We start from the raw sequence: 22,335 nt of genomic DNA, 5'->3' as shown, positions 1-22,335 counted from the left end.
ACCATCGAAGCTCTCCAACTCATGGCTGGTCTAGCTTCGCTTTTCCCTTAATTTCACCACATAGCACCCACGAGCCAAGGCTCAGCAAGAAAACTTAAACATGCTCATAAACAGTTGATAACATGTTACCAAATCATAATAAGCATGCCTAGCAGTAAAAACCATACTCATGCATGCATACCGTTCATATAAGTGATTACAGTGTCATATAAGGGCCAGTTTCCCTAATTAGCTGACTAATAAGTCAGACTGAGGCCCAATGCCCTAGGATATGGGACTAATAAGTCACATCGGAGCCTGTTGCCCTATCATCTGTATAACCAGCCTTGGAGCTGGCCCAGCGTACCTGGCGCTTTAGTTTTTAACTACCATTGGGTCGGAAAAGCGTATGAAGCGCTCCTGATTAGGCCTAACCATATTAACCAGCACTCAGCGTGCTATTACCGCCCTTGACTAATAAGTCAATGCTTTTCTCAATCAGATAATGCAAACAGGCATTCATTATATAACAAATATCCAGATACAAAGCATTCGGCATGCGTAATCAAATAATCACAGGCATAATCATAATCATGCACATTTACAAGGGCCCAAGTCCTAATCCATTCCATATTTAACAATCGGTCCAAGCCCTAATCATGTACATCACGTATTGGGTGAAGTTTTCTTACCTCAGGTCTGAGTGTAACGTATAATATAAGAGCGACCCTCGAGCATGATCCTTTCTCGAGCCTTAGTGGTACCCTAATCATAACCAAATAAATGAAATTCATCAATGTCAAGTAAATAAAGGCTTTCGGACCGAATCCTAGCCTCTGGGACCATGAATTCCACTCAACTAGGAAGTAGAATCGATCCCGAGCCCTTACATTTGAGTTCCCATCACTCAAAACCTAACTTGGCCAAAACTGTCTATGCGGATCGCGACATGGCTCTGAGGGTCACGGTGCGCCTTCGAAAATAGAGAGCCCCTGCCAGGAACCTAGGACACGGGCCGCGACTTGACTGTGAGGGTCGTGGGGCGCCTACCCCAGACAGAGTCCCCTGTGCCCTGGGTTCACACGGGTCACGGTGCCCCAAGAACAAGCTCACGACACGACCCTTTGAACCCAGATTTTCCTCTGCTTTCCTCAGCTAAATCTTACCCAAAAAGCACCCCAATCAATTCCCTAAACCAAAACTAAATCCCAGAACAACATTAGCATACTACCAGCAACAAAACCCAACATTAGTTCACTCAAAACCACCACCAATTCTCCAACTCAATACCTTGAACCTCAAACTCAAGAACAATATAAAAATCAGAGCAGAGAATCAATAAAAATAGGGTTTACAACCTTATCGCAGTGATGAATTTAATCCCTTAGTTGCAAATAATCCACCCCTAACTCAAGCCTTCAGTCCATGATTAGGAATTCCACTAGTTTTTCCTCAAAATTCACCAAACCACAAGAGAGAGAGAGAGAGAGAGAGAGAGAGAGAGATGTTCTGTTTTGGGTTTCTTGCTACTGAAGTATTTTGTGACTTGAGTCACTACTTTTGGAACAAATGACCTAAATGTCCCTTTTGCCCTAAGCTTGCTCATCATATGCCCTTAAGGGTACTTGGTCTTTGGTCACATACCCCATTAATCATAACTAACGCGTTATAATTCTTGTTAATTCCCATATCCTCAAATGATTACCAATTAATTTCCCATTACCCGATTAATCCCGGTAATGTACTAAATTACCAAATTACTCCTAGGCTCACCCCGAGCCCAGTATCTGCCCCCCATTATGACTAAATCGCTAACTTGCTGCCTAGGATCGCCTCGTGCCAAATAACCCAAATATATTCACATAATAATGTGGTCTCAATCAATATAAACACAAATATAAAAATATGCCCTCAACGGGCCAAAATTACTAAAATGCCCTTCTAATAAGAAACGGGACTGCATGCATGCAAATAAAATCATATAATAATACAACTCACATAATCATGCATATTACCACATAAAAATACAATAAATCATTTATTGCCCTCTTGGTCCCCTAATCAAGGTCCTAAGCCATATTAGGGAATTTGGGAAGTTACAATTGTACACCCATACTGCATCATGTTCCAAGCTTCTAATGTAGATATGATAGGTGTGCGAAATTTCGTCACTTCTACCTTAAGAGAAAAGAGTTCCCCTTCCTCAGGTCTGAACTCTACTATCTTTCTCCGAAGGTCTATCGTTGCTCCATATATGGCTAACCATTCCATGCCAAGTATAACATCATAATCTGGTATGTCTAACTCTATGAGGTCTGTTGGGCACTCTCTGCCCTCAACTACTATGGTAGCTGACTGTAACAATCTAGTTGACGACATAATGTCTCCTGATTGTAACATAGTACTAAAAATACGCTCAAACAATTTACAAGGCAATCCCAGTTTATCAATTACATTTATAGCAACATAAGAGTGAATCGCTCCAGAATCAATGAGGACTCTACATATCATACCAGAAATAGGAAGCTGACATGTGACGAGGCTGTTACTGTTGGATACTTCCTTTTAAGTCAAGGCAAAGACTCTGGCTGGCACAAGATTTCCATTGTTGCCTTGCCCTGCTCCTGCTCTCCACTGTGGGTAATCCTTCTTCAGATGGCCCGCCTGACCGCACATGTAACACTTGTTGGTGCTTGCTTGACAGTCTCCTAGATGTCGGCATGAGCATTTGAGACAACTGGGGTACTCAACTTTGTGGTTATAGTGGTTTCCATGGTTATGACCATTGTTGTGACTGTTATGGTTGTTGTGGTGGTTACGATTGTCATGATTGTTGCCATTCGCGGCCGGGTAAGCCTCTTGTCATTGCCACTACTCTGTCCCTCATAGGCCTTCTTCTTGTTGCCCTCGTGGAAACCCTTGTTTATGTTGGCCTCCCTTCTTGCATCACTATCCTTCCATATGCGGTCCTCCAAGTATTCTGCATCAAGAGCCTTATCCAAAACCTCACTGTAACTAACCACCTCAGCACTGGTCATCTTGACATCTTTAGCAATCATGGGCTTAAGTCCTATAATAAACCTTTTGTAATGCCCTGGGTAGCCAGAACCGTTACACTATGTGTTTGTAAAGGTGCAAGACTTGTTAATCAAGTCATTCAATTAGAAATGTGTTACTGAAACTATAATTGAACTAGGGTTAAAAGATTTTGGTCATAAAAGATACATTTCATACATGGGATCCCAAAAGAAATAGAGTTTAAAAGACATTTTACAGAAAAAATCCAAATTATATACAGCTATGGCCTCTCTAAGGGAAAAATAGACATTTAAGGTTCTCTTGTCTTATACCACTCCTCGGTTGTGGTGACCGATCAGCTGACTATGTACATTCAGCCTCAAAGCTCTCCAACTCAGGACTGGTCCACCTTGCCCTTTCCTTTACTTGCACCACGTAGCACTTGTGAGCCAATGCCCAACAGAAAACTATAATGCATAACATAAGCGACAACCAACAGACACATAATTCACATATCATCAATCAGATATACAACAGATCATACTACTCACATAAACAATGAAACCAACCTATAAGTCATCAATCAGTTATTCAAGTAACAAACTCGTCACAATCATCAGTTTAAACAACAATAAACATATCACACTCAAATCCTGGGTCGACGCCCTTAGGTCTCACCCTCTGATTATCCCACTAACTCCAGCTCGCTTAGGCCAAGCTCAGTGTTTATGTACTTAAGCTCAGCTACCAGTGGTCGAGCCACGCCCTATGCACAAATATTGATTCTGGCACTCTTAGGTTGTTTATCATATGTCCCCATGGCATAATACCATCTCATGACATCACATACAAATATAGGGAACCCTTAGTCCCAATACAATCACATAACCGGGTGCAGTTTCTTACCATTGATTCCAAGCGCTTTGGTTAGTTGAAATGATCCTCGAGCACGATCCCGACCGAGCCCTAGCATACACCTAGTCATAAATGTAACATGGAACCCTCATTAACATTCAATTTTGCAACCTAACCTCGGGACCATTACCGATCCCTCAGGAATCCCAATTCCACCAAACGGGGTGGTGGAATCGATCCCCGAGCCCCCAAGCAAAAACCCTAAGAAAAATACCCAAAACCTTATTTTGGATGCAGGGTAGTACTACAGAGCCACAAGGTGGGTGCTACAGCACTACAAACAAAAGCAAAAAAGCCCACAAAACCCAGGCCTAGCGTTGTAGCGCTATAGCGCTACTAACAGCACCAGAACACCCTGAGTTTTCTCCTTCGAATTTCCCCGAGCCAAAACTCCCTAAAACCCTCCAAACCTTAACCATACTTCAAATGGAGCCTACCATCCACTACATCTCTTCCCAAATGGCCCAACACCATCAAATTTGGCCACATGCACCATCAAACATAGGAAACAAGAATTGAGCTTAAAGCTCAAGAACTTCATTAGAAAAAACCAGAAACTACCCAAAAATTCATATGATCAAACACAGAAATCCTTACCTTTAATGGAGAATTAGATCATAGGTTTCCCTTAGTACCCTTCCAGCATTTAGCTCCTCAATTCCTCAAGCTCAAATCCTAGAATTCCCATCCAAAATCTCAAATTCAAAAACAACTCATCAAAGTCAGAAAATTCAGACCAAACTCTTTAAGCTTTACCTTAATTGAACTTTACTTCCAACAAAACTTACTGGCTTCACCAAGGACCCAAGTTCCAAGCCCTAGCCTAAACCTCCTTTGAGTTACAGCTTCAAATTCCAGAAGAAATGGTGAAAGGAGGGGAAACCGTGAGAGAGAATGGGATATAGGTTAGGACCTCTGTTTTTCCTTCTTTCTTTCTTCCTTTTCTTTCCTTCAGCTTCTCACACATTCTACAAATCCCACTAAGGCTAAATGGCAGAATAACACTTATCCTCTTTTAACCATCCAAAAGACCATTTTGCCTTCCCATTAAAACCTAAGCTTTTAAACATTCCAAGGGCATTTTAGTCATTTGTTCCCAATTCCCGCTAATTCCTCGAGTGTCCCTAATAATTACCACTTAAACATCGACACTTAACTAATCACCAATTATTTTTCTCAATGTCAAATAGTCTCCAATATATTTCCCAAATTCCCAGAAATACCCCCAGGCTCCCCCAAGCAGAGTATAAATCCCCATCGTGACTTTTTCGCTAAACCGCTCACCAAGATCGCCTCGAGTCACCAGCTGCAAATATATCCACATAATAATGTGTTCTCAAAAATTTATCACAGATAATCATGTTCATGCCCTCAACAGGCCTAAATTACAAATATGCCCTTATAGTCTAAACAGGGCCTACATGCATACTAATACTCATAATCATGCATCTCATATATCCAAATAATCATATAGGAATGCGTACAACATAATCATGCATTCAATCATTTAAATCACACATAAACCAATTATGCCCTCCGGGCACACTAATCAAGTCCCTTAAGCCTCATTAGTAATTTTGGGTCGTTACACCTTTAGACTCACATGGCCTCAGTTGGTACTATCTCAGGTGCAAATCTCAAAAAACCTATCAAATTTCTGAGCATAATTGGTGACGAAAAGGCTTCCCTGAACCAAGGTCACAAACTCATCTACCCTGGTTGCCAGTACAGCTATACTATAATACTTTTTGCTAAATGCTTGCACAACATCTACCCAGGTCCTAGTGTGTAGGTCACGGGTCTGTTTCACCACATCCCACCATATACTTGCATCCATTTTAAGTAGGTGAGCTGCACACAAAACCCTCTGATGGCCATTCAGCTCCATATGGTCAAAGATAGCCTCCACTAATTTCAACCAATCTTCCCCCACCATAGGGTCGATTTTCCCTTCAAAGCTAGGTGGGGATTTCTTACTAAAGAGTTCATAGACCGGTTCAAAACCGTAGGCAATTGGTAATGGTGTAGGTGGTGGTACTGGAGGCTCAAGCTATGCCAACGGCACTTAGGGTACTTGGGGAACTTTTCAGGCTTGTGCCAGCTCTTCGTCCCTCTGCCTCAATTGTTCTCTCAACCTTGCTACCTTTGTAGCTAAATCCACAGCTGGTGTAACTTTGGCTGGTGGCTGGGCTGGTGGCATTCTTATGTCAGGCATTTCAGTAGTAGTAGGGTTTGCAGAGGCACCTCTTCCTCGGCCTCTTCCCCTTCCACCTCTTGAGCCTCTTCCTCTTGTCGACATGATGAAATTCTAAGACACCAAAAGAAAATCATAAGAGAGGATAATCTCATAGTTTGCAAAGAGAAAAGGAAATAGATAGAACTTATAAATATCCATAGCTACTCAAAAGTATCCCATAATCAAAACATCCAAAATAAAAATAATAATTCGAAAGTTTTTATGGGTCTTTGTGGAAGTCCCATTTATTTAAAATAGAAATATTTGGTGAAATTTTTTAAAAAGACTGTAGTCCTCTACTGTGGACTCGTCCTCTGAATTTTATTCAAAGATAGTGTAGAGTCTCAGAATTATAATCCAAAAGTATTTAAGGGTCTTTGTGGAAGTCCCATTTATTTAAAATATAAATATTTGGTTAGTAGTAGCAGTAGCAATAGCTTTCATGATTATTGGTTCAAGCCGGGATTATATAGGTGATCTTAGAAATATTATTTATTATAACCTAAGGTTTAGATTGTCACATGCATGTTTATAAGGATTTAAGCATTTTAGATGAATAAATTAATAAAGGATAGATCTAGAAGGTCTAGAACCTTCCAGCAGCTGTTAGGATCATTTTTTACTCAGTCAAAGTTGTTTTAACAAACTTCAAGTGTGTTGAAAATGTGCAAAAACGTGTTTAAAATATCAGTGTATGCCGATATATCGCAGCTACAGGGGCTGATATGTCGCCTAAGGTTGATATAGAAGACACGTCGACTTTGCACGAATGAAACCACGAAGGCTTAGTACATATGGGTAGGCGATATATCGACTCTTTTAGGGTATTTTTTTAAACTTTGTGGAACCAAATTAGAAACAGCCTTCAACAACTTAGATTTTCTCCTGAACATTTTTTATTAAGTTCTGGGAATCTGTTGAACAGAATATTCAAATTTATTCAATTATTATTCATTTATTTATTCCTTTTAAAAGGGGTTAGTTTCACTCCTTCAACTCTATAAATAGGACCTTTCACTCAGCCATTTCATTCATTATTCAAGCATTATTTAGAGCTTTCAAGCTGCTAAGTTTATTCTAGAGAGAAAACACTAGGGTTTTGGGATTAAAAGCTTTCCAATCTAAACTTTTCTAAACACTTGGGAAGTAAGATAGAGTGACATTTCGGTATTGAGGTGTAGATCGGAGTTCTAGTCTATCAAAGGTATTCTTATCCTCAGTTTAGTTCATTATAGTTCTTTTATTTTCTTTCATTTGTTTTAGATCCTAACTTGCTATTATGGCTTTTGGTTAGCTGTTTAAGTTTGTTGAAACTAAAGGTTTTTGGTAAGTTCTTATCTTGATGGTTTAGATCTCCTTTTCATCTCCATTTCTTTAGAAACTTATGATTTTTACTATTTGATTTTAGGAGTTTTTAATCCCGTTCTTGTCTCCAATATCCTGGGTTTGGTAAGGAAAATAGGTTAAATTGTATGTGTTATGAAATGTTTATATGCTGTGTTATGTTTATGTATATATGTATGTATATGTTTTATGTTGTAGTCACTTGGGAAATATAGTTGCTTAGATAGAAAATAAATCCCAAGATTTGTATCATTATCATATATTAGAGTTATGATTAAACCTACCTCGATTAGTAGACAGAGGACCTAGATGGTTTATCATATAATATTTTGTGATCTAACCTACCTCGATTAGTAGACAGAGGATCTAGATGGTTTTATCACATACTACGGTAATGAGTTAATGGCCATTAATATTGTAGTCCTATGTTTATATGACAAACGTTTTTACGTCATATGTTTTTATGATATATGTCTTTAGCCTTATGTTTTATAGTATGTTTTAGTAGATTTTCCTTGCTGGTCATTAGGCTCATTCCTTTTATTTTAGATGGTGCAGGAAAATAAGCTTGGATGGTGGAGTGGATTCATGGCAGCTTTGGCATGTGTATTGGGAGAGGACTGAATGATTGGACTACTGGAAAAGATCAAGGATGAAGTTTATGTTTTGTGTCTATTTAATTATGTATTTATAATTTTTTGCATTTAGTATTTGAACAATTAAATAAAATTTTTGTTTTCTTATGATTTTATGTAATAACAATAGGATCCCATTTTTTGGATTTTTATAATAAAGTTCAATTATCCTATGTATGTATTCTAAAATAGTAGTTATGCTTAGAATTTTTAATGGTCTGGGGTCTTAGAATTAGTCGGGGCATTACAGTTGGTATCAGAGGTCGCAATTCATATGCATAAAGTTATCCTTGATACACACGCAAAAGCTCTGGATCTAACCACCAATGTAAGTGTTTATGTTGTGAATAGTATGTTTATGTTAATAGCTAATGTTTTAGTCATTATGTTTTCAGTCAAAATGAATGGAGCTTTGACCTATCATGATATCTGAGCCATTAAGGCATTAAAAAGGATTAGAAAACCAAGGGATATGATAGGAGTGCTAGAAAGAATTATTCAGAGATTGATCATATTTCATAAGGAAATTGCAACGCCCCAAACTCCAGGGACCTTTACAGTGTGCCTTGTAACCAGTGCTAAACTCACTAATCGAGTCGTTTGGCCAAAAATGTGTAACTAAGTATGATTAGCGGTTTAGGGATTAAAAATTTTGGTTAAGATGTAACGTTTCATTAGAACGTTTACTGTATACATTGGGATCCCAAAATTATAATTTGAGAGTCTATTACAGGAAAATATTTACAACAGGCCGATCTAAGCGGCAAAACAGGGTTAAACCCTAGTTCCTCTTTCAATCCTCGGCCGTGGCAGTTGAGCAGCCGCATATGTACACGTCTTCACTATAATGACCCAACTACTCTAGACTTTGGACCATTAATGAAAACTACACATAGACCCTAATCCTTAATAGAACTTACAAGTGAAAAGATCATAACTTTATTAAAAACTTGTAAAAATAAAGGTTAAACTTACATAAAATTTAAGTTAGGATATGGGATCCCATTGTTTTAAAATCAAAACATAACATAATTGTAATTAAAAGAGATTACATAAATAAGTGCGGAAAAATACGCATAAAAACATAAGTAAAGACTTCATCCTCGAATCGAAACTCTCGGCTCTTTGAATCCATTCCGCCTCAATACACATGCCCAAAACTACCAAGAACCTTTCCCGCCACTAAAGCTATTTTCCTGCACATATAAACAAAAAGAAGTGAGCCTAATGCCCAGCAAGGAAAATCTAACACATAAACCATATACATAAATTTCATAAAGAAACATAAAACATATCATAACACTTATGTCACATACATACTATAATGGCCATTATTACTTGGGGTCCCATAAACTAAACAAGTCATATGCCCATTAGATTAGTGGGGCTTGCTAGCTAAGTAAGTCATATGCCCATAATCTATTTGGGGCTTGTTAGTTGTATAGGTCATATGCCCAAGTCTACAAACATACTTAGCATAGCATATTACATAACTTAAAATCATAAGATAACATATAAAATCATATAACACATAAATCCTATCTTATTTTCCTTACCAAATTACCGGGATATGAGAACTGATTTTGGGACTTTGGAACACTCCTAAAAACCATAAATGGGAGAGTGAGTATACTAAAGAGAATGAGATGAAAAGAATGGAAGAACTTATAACATTAAGAATATACTTACCAAAAACTTATGTGCAAGTTCTTAGATTTCCTAACCAAGAATAAGGAATAAGGTTAGAATACTGAGTAGAAGACTACAAGAACATAAAGAAAATAATACCAAATGAACTAGAGTGTGGAATACCTTGAATGCTTCTATAGCCAATCTAAACCTTGAACCGAAATGCTATAAAACCTTACTTCCCAAGTGTTTGGTAAGCTTATAATGATCAAGCTTATAATTCCCAACCCAAGTGTTTACACTCTCACACTAACCTAACAACTTGCAGCCTCTGAACTTAGCTTAATAGATGAATAAATGGCTGGGTACTAGGTCCTATTTATAGAGTTTAGGAATGAAAAGATCTTCATTTAACTTGAATAAAAATAATGGCTTTTTAAGTGAAAAATATTTGAATTATCGTTCAGCAGAGGCTGAAGACTCGTTCAGAAAGATGCTGGACTTATCAAGAGGTTGAAGATTTGAATGGAGAACATTTTCAAAAAGTTTCAAAATGCCCTGAAGGAGGCGATATATCGCCTGGGCCAATATGCTCGAGGAAATCGTGCGACGTTTTTTTTTTTTCCGTGCTACGATATATCGCCCCCTATAGCTGCTATATATTGGCATACGCTGAATATTTAAACACGAAATTACACATTTTTAGCTTAATTTGAATTGAGTAAACAGCCTTGACTAAGTCCTCTAACATTTTCAAAGCTGCTGACTGATCCTAGGATATTCAAATTTTAACCTTAATAAATTTAATCCTCAAAATACTCAATCATTATTAAACATACACATGACATGTGCTATTATCTTATTGGGTCTTATCTAAACCTTATAATATAATAAATATTACCCTCAATATCAGTCATATTAATCAAACCTTAGGTTAAAATTAATATTCCTAGACTATAGGTTAAACTTAGAAAATCTACAAGTGTTACTATGAGTGTCCAAATAAATCCCGGTCTGAACCAATAAATCCAGAGTCATAACAATAATACTACTATTACTATTATACTACTATCTAACTAGCTAAGTAAGCAATGCCACCAAACATATCTCATATATCCAATATCCGAATACAGGGCATACATCATGCTTACTTAACAAATACTAGCACAATTAGGATCATGCATAAACACAGAGGCTCAAGCTCTGAACCATATCATACTTAGTATACAAAGCATGTCCTAATCACATGTTTCTCGTGCATTACATTTTAACATACAACATGCATCAAGAATAGCCATGCATGTCACATATACACAGGGTGCAGTTTTCTTACCTCCAGTTCGAGTGAGAATTACAACAAGAACGCCCCTTGAGAACAATCGATCCTTAATCCCTTAGCGGTCACCTAGTCATAACCAAACACAATCTGCGATTAATGAAAATCAACCAAGATAGGGTCTTGATCTAAACCCCACTCTCGGGACCTCGAAACATGCCCACACGGTGAGTAGATTCTATCCCGGGCCTTAAGGATTGAAACTCCGAGCCAAAAACCCTTAAAAACACTCAAAACAGGGTTCTGAAGAAAAAGGGTAGCGCTACAGCGCCGCTCTCCTAGCGCCCCAATGCTCTTCACAGAGCCAAAACGCCCTAGCCTCCTCTGCAGGTAGCGTTGTAGCGCCCTATACTGGGTGCTGTAGCGCTACCTTCAGCCAGCATCTGCCCAGAAAGTTCTTCCTTCGATTCCACCATTTCTAACCCAAATCAAAAGCTTCCAAACATCAAATTAAGTCCCCAAATGAACCCAAATACCACCTCCACATGTCCTAGGCACCACAACCCCAAGAACCCTAACCAAAACGCCAATCAATTTCCCCACTTTCCAACCCAAAAACCAGCTGGAACTCAACTAAGAAAACAAAGCAAAATCAAGAGTTCTAATGGCTAAAAACTCACCTCAATCTCAGCAACACACCCTCTTCAATGGTGGAGCATAACCCTAGCTTATCCCAGCTTGGTTCCTTAGCTTGATTCCTCAAAAGAAGCTTGAAAATCCAAAGAGAAAATGGAGGAGATAACCATCGGGAGAGAAGGAAAAATAGGACTCTGTTTTCCTCTTCTTTCTACAGGCTTAATGGCTTATATCAATCTCGAAGGGTGAAAAGACCCAAATGCCCTTAGGTCTAAAATAAAACCTTAACAGCCACCAAGGGAAAAACTGTCCTTTCGCGCCTATTTCGTTAATCATAATTAACACCCTCCAATTCCCGCTATTCTCAATATTCTCACATACCAATAATCCATATCCCATTACCCTTTAGTTTTCGGTAATGTTCTAACCATCGAAATCACCCCGAGACTCATCCCGAGCCCCGAACTTAAACCCGTTATGACTAGACCGAACACTTGCATTCCATGATCGTCTCATGTCGAATAGCTTGAACAAATCCACATATAATGTGGTACCATCCAAAACTCACCCACATGCACGAAAATACACAATCACACCCTCGACGGGCCAAATTACCAAAAATGCCCTTATAATTATAAATACACCCATATGCATGCATTCATCATCATATAATAATGTAATTCACATAAACATGCATATGATCACTAAACAACATAATAAATCAATTATGGCCCTCCCGGCCTCCTAATCAAGTTCCTAACCCTTATTAGGAAATTTGGGGCATTACAGAAATAGTTCACCTTCAAATCGCTAGGCAAATCATGATGAGAGCTATGGAACAATATGTCTTAGTAATTAGGATTTTTAAGGATTTTCCTACTGTAGTTTCAAAATTAGAAGAATTATGGGAGACTATGGATGATGAAGATGATTTACCGGTAGCCATGAGATATTATTTTCTTATACTTATGTTTACCTCTAAGTTTGAGTTTCAATTCACTAATGAACAAAAGCATAATATCTTAATGAATATTCCCTGAGGTAGTTTCGAGGCTCATAGTAATGATGATTATGAAAAAATAAATAATGATATGTAAAATGAAGGGTCAGATGTAGAAGATCCTGATTTTTACATATTTACCCTCGTTATTATTAGTATAGTTTCTTTATTTATTTTGAATTTGTAATTGTAATTAGTGAAAATCTTTTTCCAAATGAATAAAGTTGTTATTTTTGAATGACATGTATGAGTTTGAATTTTTTTTCTACAATCATAATAAATTTAGAATAAATAAAAAATGACTGAGTTCAGTGAGGGTGGATACAAATCAATGAACCGAGTTTTGTATTGAGACTTTAGGGGGCCATAGTAGTGGGAACGATTTTACTGATCGCAACCCTCCCTCAATATGTTTAACTTGGAACAGCAACGAGTTTCGAGCCTGAGAATTAAGTCATATAGGTTGATTAGAAACAGACTTAGAAAATAATAAAGATGGCTTATTGTTCTAAGTATAGAAACACACCCTAATTTATAAAGATGGCTTACATATTTTTTTCATAAGATATCATAACTGATAGGTCCGAGTCATGTTTGCTTAGACTAAGTTTTGCCTTAGAACCTATTAGTGTAAGTCTTAATGTGTTTTCTCGACTGTTAGAACTTTACTGAAGATGTCGCTACGAAGGTCTGCACGCACGAACGGTAATGCCTCCAGCACCGCTAATGAGACTCACGAAGCCCCTCTAGTCCGAAGAAGGGGAACGCGTGCTTCTAATGCTGCTGCCAATAGAATTGCACCACCACCAGTTGACAACACCGCTGAGATTATCCAGTTACGGCAACAAGTAGAAGAACTAATGCAGCAACAATGACAACAGCCGCAGCCACAACCTCAACCAGCAACTCAAGCACCCCAGCCAAAGCAAAACGGAGGATATCCAAATGGCAGCTATCCGAATGGAGGATATCCATACGGGGGATGACCGATGGAAAATTTTGCACCCTATCCAACTCAGTACAAGGAACTAGTTTACGAGCATTTTCGATAGCGACACACTCGTATATCTCGTTAGGAATGATAGAGAAATTAGACAAACCTTATGAAAGATTTAGAACTAGGTTTGTTACGGAATTTCCTTCAGGCGAAGTAGTTGTATCATCACGAATAGTACGAGGAGTACTGATCAAAATCGAGGTCACAGAACTAGAAGGAGACCGGATAGAGCTAGAGATCAAGGACTTCAACGTAATATTGGGCATGGACTGGCTAGCAAGGCATGGCGCAACCATCGACTATAGACGTAAGAAAGTGACGTTCAAAACTCCTGATGGTCAGAAACTATGTTTTATGGGAAAGGTTTCAGGACTACGGACACCGCTTATCTCATCACTCAAAGCTCGGAGGATGATAGAGAAAGGATGTCACAAATTCTTAGCAAGTGTCATAGATTTGGCACAAGAAACACCATTAAAGGTTGGAGATGTACTCATTATAAGGGAATTCCCAGAGATATTTCATAATGACTTACCAAGGTTACTGCCTACTTAGGAAATTGACTTCACAATCGACTAGTACCGGGAACCGAGCCTATCTCAACGGCACCATACTGGATGGCACCTACCAAACTCAAGGAGTGGAAAACACGGTTGCAAGAACTCTTACACTTGGGTTTCATCAAACCAAGCCATTCTCCATGGGGAGCACTAATTTTATTTATGAAGAAGAAGAAGGATGGAAGCATGCGGATGTGTATCGATTACCGTGAGCTGAACAAGGTGACAATTAAGAACAAGTACTCGCTACCCCGAATTGACGACTTATTTGATCAACTCCGAGGAGCGACTTTATTTTCAAAGATTAATCTACAATCCGGTTATCACCAGCTCAAGGTAAGGGAAGAGGATATACCAAAGAAAACTTTTAGGACTCGATATGGACATTACGAGTTTCTAGTTATGTATTTTGGTCTTACCAACGCTACAGCAGCTTTTATGGACTTAATGAATCAGGTCTTCAAGGATTACTTGGACAACTTCATCATAGTGTTCATTGATGATATTTTGGTGTACTCCAAGGACGAAGTTGAGCACGAGGAACATTTAAGATTGACCATGCTGCAACTAAAGGAGCATCAACTTTATGCCAAGTTCAAGAAATGTGAATTTTGGCTATCGCAAGTGGCATTCCTGCGATATAGTATCCAAGGATGGAGTCTTTGTAGACCCAACTAAAGTAGAGGCTGTGAAGGATTGGCCAAGACCTAAGAATGCATCAAAGGTTAGGAGTTTTCTCAGGCTAGCAAGCTATTATCGGAGATTTGTAGAAGGATTTTCTAAGATAGCCACTCCGCTTACCAAACTGACCTAAAAATAGCAAAAGTTCAACTGGACAGATAGATGTCAAGAGAGCTTCCTGTTGCCCAAGGATAAATTATGCTCAGCACCAGTACTTTGCATACCGACACCCAACGACAAGTTTGTAGTATACCGACACCAGTACTTCCCTTCTAGATTTATTGACTGGATTCTAGCTTGCTTAAAGGGTACCAGCTATAATCTGTTAATGAATGGGAGAATTCAGGGCTCTTTCAAAGGGGAAAAAGGCCTTCGGCAAGGGGACCCCATGTCTCCTCTCTTGTTTGTGCTTGTTATGGAGTACCTTACTCGTCTTTTAGCGCATTACTCTAATAAAAAAGGCTTTGGTTTTCATCCTTTGTGTAAACATATTAGGTTAACTAACCTTTGTTTTGCAGACGATTTGATTATCTTCTGTAAAGGAAATGTCAGTTCAGTAAGTAAGATTCATGAAGCTTTCACTGTGTTTTGTGATTCTACTGGGCTTTCTGCGAATAAATCTAAATCCCATATCTTTTTTGAAGGGGTTAAGGATCCCATCAAAGCTCAGATTCTTGAGATGTTGCAGATGGAAGAAGGCTCCTTTCCGCTGAAGTACTTGGGGGTTCACCTTCGGCCTACTAAGTGGAAAGCTTCAGATTGTGGGGTGATTCTGGATAAGTTGAATAAGAAGCTTAATTGTTGGGCGAGTAGAAATTTGTCATTTGCTGGTCGGGCTCAACTTATACACTCAGTTTTGCTTGGTATTAGGAATTTTTGGATGAGTATATTCATACTTCTGTCCAAAATCACTGCTGCCATTGATAAAAGTTGTCGGGATTTTCTGTGGGGATCTAATGGAAATAGAAGCAAGTTGCATCTCCCTTCTTGGGAAAAGGTTTGTCTCCCTAAAAAACTGGGTGGTATCGATTTTCGAGAAGGTAAGAAATGGAACATGGCTTTGATGGCTAACTTCATTTGGGCGATAACTTCAAAACAAGACTGCCTTTGGGTTAAATGGATTAGTTCAATTTATCTTAAGGAGTTTGACGTTTGGAATGTTCCTATCAGTCAGGATATGTGCTGGTATGTTAAGAAATTGTTGAGGCTGAGACAAGTTATTGATGAGGGATGCTTGAAGCAAGCTGTTAAGGGAGGTAAAATTCGTATCAAACATGTTTATTCCTCTCTTATTTCTGCTAAAACTGTGGGATTTGCTGATACAGTGTGGAACAAACTTATTGTGCCTAAACATAGATTCATTTACTGGCAGATCTTCAACAATCAATTACTTACTAGAGATCATTTGAGCCGGTTCTTGCATCTATCCTCTGCTCTCTGCCCTGTTTGTGAGTCTGGTTTAGAAACTCATAGCCATTTGTTCATGGATTGCATCTACTCCAGGAAAGTTTATGAGGAAATCGGTAGGTGGCTGGGTTATTTCCATTGGCCTGAATCGTATGAGGAACTTAATCGTTGGTGCTTGTTAACTAAGCATAATGTGAAGAACCAGATTATTAATGCTGTGATCTCGGCTTCCTGGTATTTTATCTGGTGCAACAGGAATGGTTGTATTTTTTATTCTGTTTGTAAATTGGCCAGCAGAATTAGTATGGACATCAAGGATTCGGTTAAGTATAGAGTGTTGAGCTTGGGTTCTCTTTCTCATAGGAAAAGGGACATGTATTTTCGTAAGGTAGTAGAGAGCTGGTAGTGTTTCTGTATTGTTCTGTTTAATGTCTGGTTGAGCTAGCAGCCTGCTGGTTTGTAGCAGCTGTTTCTCTGTTTTGTAATTTTGGTTTGTTTTTTAATAAAGTTTTTCTTTTGTTCAAAAAAAATAAATAAATAAAGTTACGACTATTTTGTATGTAAGTTTTCTTAAGGTTAGTATCTATGAATAGTAGTTATTAATGGTCTAAAGTCTAGAATAAGTTGGGTCGTTACATTTGCTAAGGTCAATCTTCATAGCACACCTAGGAGAGTTATTTTTCCTATTGTACCCCTTTATCAAATCTTGAAATATTAGAACATTGTAGGCAAGAGATCTATGCTATATAAACGCACCTTGATTAGGGTTAATCAAAGAAGGAAGGATTGAAGCAAGCCTACTACAAAGCATCTTAGAAATGCATTTATAGATGGTAGTACAGCAAGCTATTGGTCTAAAGTCAGCAGCATTAGAAGGTTGGTCCACCTTCGGAATCAGCATCAAAAGAGTATCATTTAAGCTTTGGGGAATTAAACCCGTCTCAAAAAACTCAAGGACAGCCAGTGAAACCTCCCTGCCTATTTCTTTCCACATGCTTATATCTTTCCACATATCTTTGAAAAAACCAGCCCCATACCCATCAGGACTAGGACTTTTAACCGAATGAATGCTAGAGAGGGCCACTTTAACATCATGGAAAGTGAAAGGTTTAATTAGATCCAGTTGGGAAGCCAGATCTAAAACCGGACCACAAGATATACTTTGCATATCAATGTGACCATTAGCTCTACCCGCACAGCCCAGGAAGCTCTGAAAATGATGAAGGAAATGGTGAGTTACCTTCTCATAATCATGAACAACAGACCCATCATCCGATATATAAGAAACTATGTGATTGGTCATCTTCCTTTTCTTCAAACTGACATGAAAATAAGCCGTATTGTCATCCCCAAATCGAAGCCAAGTGATCTTACTCTTTTGTCGAAGAAAACTCTCAAAAAATTTCTCTTGTCTTCTATACTCCAAATAAGCTTCTCTTTCTGTCGAGACCAAAGAAGCATTGCTAGGATCAGCAAAAAAAGCATTATGAGCCTGCTGGAACAGAGATTTACTTTGCTCAAATTGACACCCAACATCCCCCATAATCCTCCAATTGAATCTCTTTAGCACATGTTTGAGCCTACTCAATTTCTCAACCAGCCTCGTCAAACAATCACCCCCGGAACAGATAGGCTTAGTCCAGCTGCCTAACACAATATCTCTGAATTGAGGATGAGAATACCACATATTAAAATAATGAAAAGGCTGAATCCCCAGATTCCGGACTTCAACTTGTTTGATAAGCAATGTAATATGATCAGATACCACCTCCCAATGGGAAAAAGCTGAAGCTAACGGAAACAAATCCACCCAAGCCTCATTACAGAATATCCTTCTAATTTAGAATAAATGTGATTCCCTCCATCTTGGTTATTAGACCAAGAAAAGTAAGGCCCCATAACCTTCATTTCTTCAACCAACCGAGAGCCAACCAGTTTTGAGCATCCTCCATTTCCTTCCCTGATATAGGCCTCCCACCCAAACGATCTGTGATATCAAACACTGCATTAAAATCCCCCAAAACTAACCATGATTGAATAGGCAAATGCACATGAGCCAGATCATTCCACAAAACTCTCCTAGATTCTAAACTATTGGAACCATAAACAATAATGAGACAGAAATCTTGGTTCCTACTACAAATACGAACTCGACAATGTAACATTTGTGAAGTCTTCTGAATAATACCAACTTGAGCCAGGTGAGATTTCCAAATCAATAAAATTATGCCCTCTAGAGACTCACTACTATAATACATCCAATCATTAAAAGAAGATATCATAACATCCTTAATTTTTCCCCCTTGACTTTAGTTTCAATTAAGGCCCCAATACCTACCTTATTCAATCTACAGACATCTAACACTGACATCTGTTTATTCTTCCTGTTCAACCCTCTAACATTCCAACTCAGGTTGTTGCAAAACTCCATTTGGATTAGTAGTGAGAACCTATTCAGGTAGAGTCTTCTGAATCTCTTGCAAAGCACTATAAGAGTTTCTAATTGGATCACAAGCAATCGGAACCATAGTCTTCCCATTCCTATTTCTTTTCGGAATAGCCCAACCAGTATCACTCAACCCAGCACCAACTTGAGCATCTGCTTGAGGATTCTTCTTATTCATTACAGAACTGCTCTGCTTCGAAGTAACAGCTTCCTTAACCTTCTGCTAAACAGAATCTGGTATGCTCTGAGATTCTTTCTTCCCCCACACAGTTCGGGCTTCAAACTTACAAGAGCTTGTAGAGCGCCCTAGCTTCTTACAATTAGAGCATTTAGTTGGAAGCCACTCATATTCAATCGGCTGTTCCATAACTTGTCCCCGCTCATTGAGATAGTTGATAAATTGAGGAAGCTGATCAGCTATTTCCATGTCCACCAAAACTCGGGCAAACCTTAACATGGTCCTATCCTTGGTAATCTTATCCACCATAATTGGCTTCCCAATTGTGCTAACAAGAGCACTCAAACACTTAACACCCCAATATTGTAAACCAAGCTCATGTAAGCGAATCCACACTGGTACTGTTTTTACTGACCTCAATGAATCTAAATCTATTGTCCAAGGTCGAAGGATGACAGGTTTCTTGTCGAAGTGAACCACACCAGCCTCTAGAACCAAGTCACGGGTAGCTTCATCTTGAAATTTCACCATTGTGAAACCTGAATTCAGGCGAGCCACTCTCTCAAAACCAAGTTTGCCCCAAATCCTTTTAATGAATCCTTCAAAGATGGATAATGGAGGATTAGCTCTAATCACAACACAAATCAAAGCAAATTTCCAAAAATATGCTTCAACTTCAACCTCATCCAAATCCAATTTAGTAATGAGCTTACCATCCCTATGCATTGGTTCCAAGAATTGTAACTGCATACCACCATATGAAGGCAAAGATTATTTAAATTTAGCCTAGTTTGCTTTTGCCGATTCTTGGAAGTTCCCATTCTCAGCCTCATTATCCCAAGATAACTGTAACACCCCAACTCCTGGGACCGTTACGGTGTGCCTTGTAAACAGTGCTAAACTCGCTAATCGAGTCATTTGGCCAAAATCTTGATCTAAGTATGATTAGCGGTTTAGGGATTAAACATTTTAGTTAAGACGTAACGTTTCACTAGAACGTTTAATATATACACTGGGATCCCGAAAATATAAATTTCAGAGTTTATTACAGAAAATATTTACAACAGGCCGTTCTAAGCGGAAAAACAGGGTTCAACCCTAGTTCCACTTTAAACCTCGGCCGTGACGGACGAGCAGCTGCATATGTACACGTCATCACCTAAGCCCTCCAACTCAAGGGTGGTCTAGCTTCCTCTTGCCTTTACCTGCACCACACAGCACCCGTGAGCCGAAGCCCAGCAAGAAAACATAACACTATACATAAGCATTATCAAATGATTATCATTATAATCACACGGAGCATAAAGCTTCCAAACCAATGAGTGAACGTCATATGATTCAAGAGGGAGAGTGGTTGCTAGGTAAGCCACTAGCCTCCAAGCACTTATTTCATTCATCGACCCTCGAGGTCGGTCTAGCATTAATGCTCCTTGAGTCATTCAATGCTGATGGTCTATTAGATCTAATCTCCGTTGGCTTGCGTGAACCACACTAAAACCGTTCTGACTAATCAGTCAGCGCTATGTGACCAGTGTCCAGTATCATCGCCGAACTTGACTAATAAGTCACAGCATCACAGCTGACACTAACACCTTCACCAATTCTGATTAATTAGTCAGTGCAACGTGACCAGTGCCCAGTACCACTGCCGAACCTGACTAATAAGTCACGGCTTCACAGTTGATCCCAGCACCTTTGCCAAATCTGACTAATTAGTCAGTACCATGCACAAGTAAACGATGCTATCAACATGTATCATATGCCAATTATCCAAGAGTAGGGCATTCAGCATGCTTACTAAATAGTTGCCAGCATAATCATGATCATGCACAAACTCAGAGACTCAAGCTCTGGCCAATCTCATATTCATCACTCATGGCATGCCTTAATCATATGTTTCTCGTGCATCACATGCATCACACTTAATCATCCAGCATGCCTCAATAATAATCATATGCAAATGGGAAAGCTTGCCAAGCATTCATTATGCTATCAATGTTTACATTTAAACATCCAACATGCATCAATCATAGCCATGCATGTCATACTCAATAGCCAACCAACATGCATCATAATAGCCATGCATGTCATGCTCAATAATCAACCAACATGCATCCATAATAGCCATGCATGTCACATATACACAGGGTGCAGTTTTCTTACCTTGGGTTCGAGCGAGAATTAATAAAAGAAACGACCTTTGAGAACAATCAGCTTTTAGTCCTTTAGCGGTCACCTAGTCATAACCAATTAGAAACCATTAATAAAACAAATCAAAGAATGGTTTACAAACTAAACCACACTCCCGGGACCAATCCCCCACTCTCGGGACTCTCAAACTACTCAAAAGGAGCAAAGGAACCAACCCCCGAGCCTTAAAAACCATCCCGAACCCTAAAATCAACACCTCCTGAAACTGGCCTAGCGCCTAGGCGCCACCCACCAGCGCTGGGGCGCTGTCCCAGAAACAGAGAGGGCCGCTCTCTGCCCTGAGTAGCGCTAGGGCGCTCGGGCTGGCGCTGGGGCGCTAGGGCTGGCGCTGGGGTGCCAGCTTCAGACCAACAGCTGCACTGAAACTCCATTCTTGCGATTCCTCTTGAAACCAACCTTCCAAACACATCCCAAACCTTACCAAAACATCCAATTCAACCCCTAAACCTCACCTACATCACCTCCTCACCAAAACCCAATCACACACACACCAAAAACTCCCCTTGATTCCAACTTCCCACATCAAATTCTAGAGCTGAAAACTATAAGAAAAACAGAGTACACCAGTAAATTCACAATTGGAACTCACCTCAAACACGGTTTTGAATCCCCTTTAATGATTAAAACAAGTCCCCTAGCTGCCACCTTTGATTTCCTAGCTCAAAACCTCATGATGGCCTCAAGAACATCAAAGAAGGATGAAGGGAAGGTAGTGTACGGGAAGGGAAGAGGATAACCTCTGTTTTATCTCTGTATTTTCTACAGCCTTCACGTCATATATATCCAAAACCCTAAATGACCAAAATACCCTTAAGCCATCAAAAGCCTCTAAAACCATTTCAAGGGTAAAATTGGTACTTTCCGCTTATCCCGTTAATCATAATTAACGCTTTCCAATTCCCACTAATCTCCATATTTTCAATTACCAATAAATCACATCCCATTACCCTTTAATTCCTGGTAATGCTCTAATCAATAAATTCACCCCAAGACGCACCCCGAGCCCCGAACTTAAACCCGTTATGACTAGACCGAACACTTGCATCTCATGATCGTCTCATGTCGAAAAGCTTGAGCCAATCCACCCTATAATGTGGCTATATTAATTAATCTCAACCATGCACCCAAAATATACATTTACGCCCACTGTGGCCAAATTACCAAAATGCCCTTGCATTATATATATG

General features: G+C 39.2%; 1 protein-coding gene across 1 annotated transcript; it reads right to left on the bottom strand.

Moving 5' to 3' along the window:
- Nucleotides 1-17,055: 17,055 nt before the first annotated feature.
- Nucleotides 17,056-18,478, bottom strand: LOC133779386 (uncharacterized). Its single transcript, XM_062219358.1, has 2 exons — nt 18,235-18,478; nt 17,056-18,104 (listed from the first exon to the last, which is right to left on the bottom strand). Exons 1-2 carry the CDS (start codon nt 18,476-18,478, stop codon nt 17,056-17,058), a joined length of 1,293 nt encoding a protein of 430 aa, XP_062075342.1.
- Nucleotides 18,479-22,335: the final 3,857 nt, after the last annotated feature.

Source organism: Humulus lupulus, chromosome 1 (assembly GCF_963169125.1).
Source record: "Humulus lupulus chromosome 1, drHumLupu1.1, whole genome shotgun sequence".
In the NCBI taxonomy this organism is placed as follows: domain Eukaryota; kingdom Viridiplantae; phylum Streptophyta; class Magnoliopsida; order Rosales; family Cannabaceae; genus Humulus; species Humulus lupulus.
Note: the sequence above shows the minus strand (reverse complement) of the source record. Positions and strands in the feature narration are given on the sequence as shown.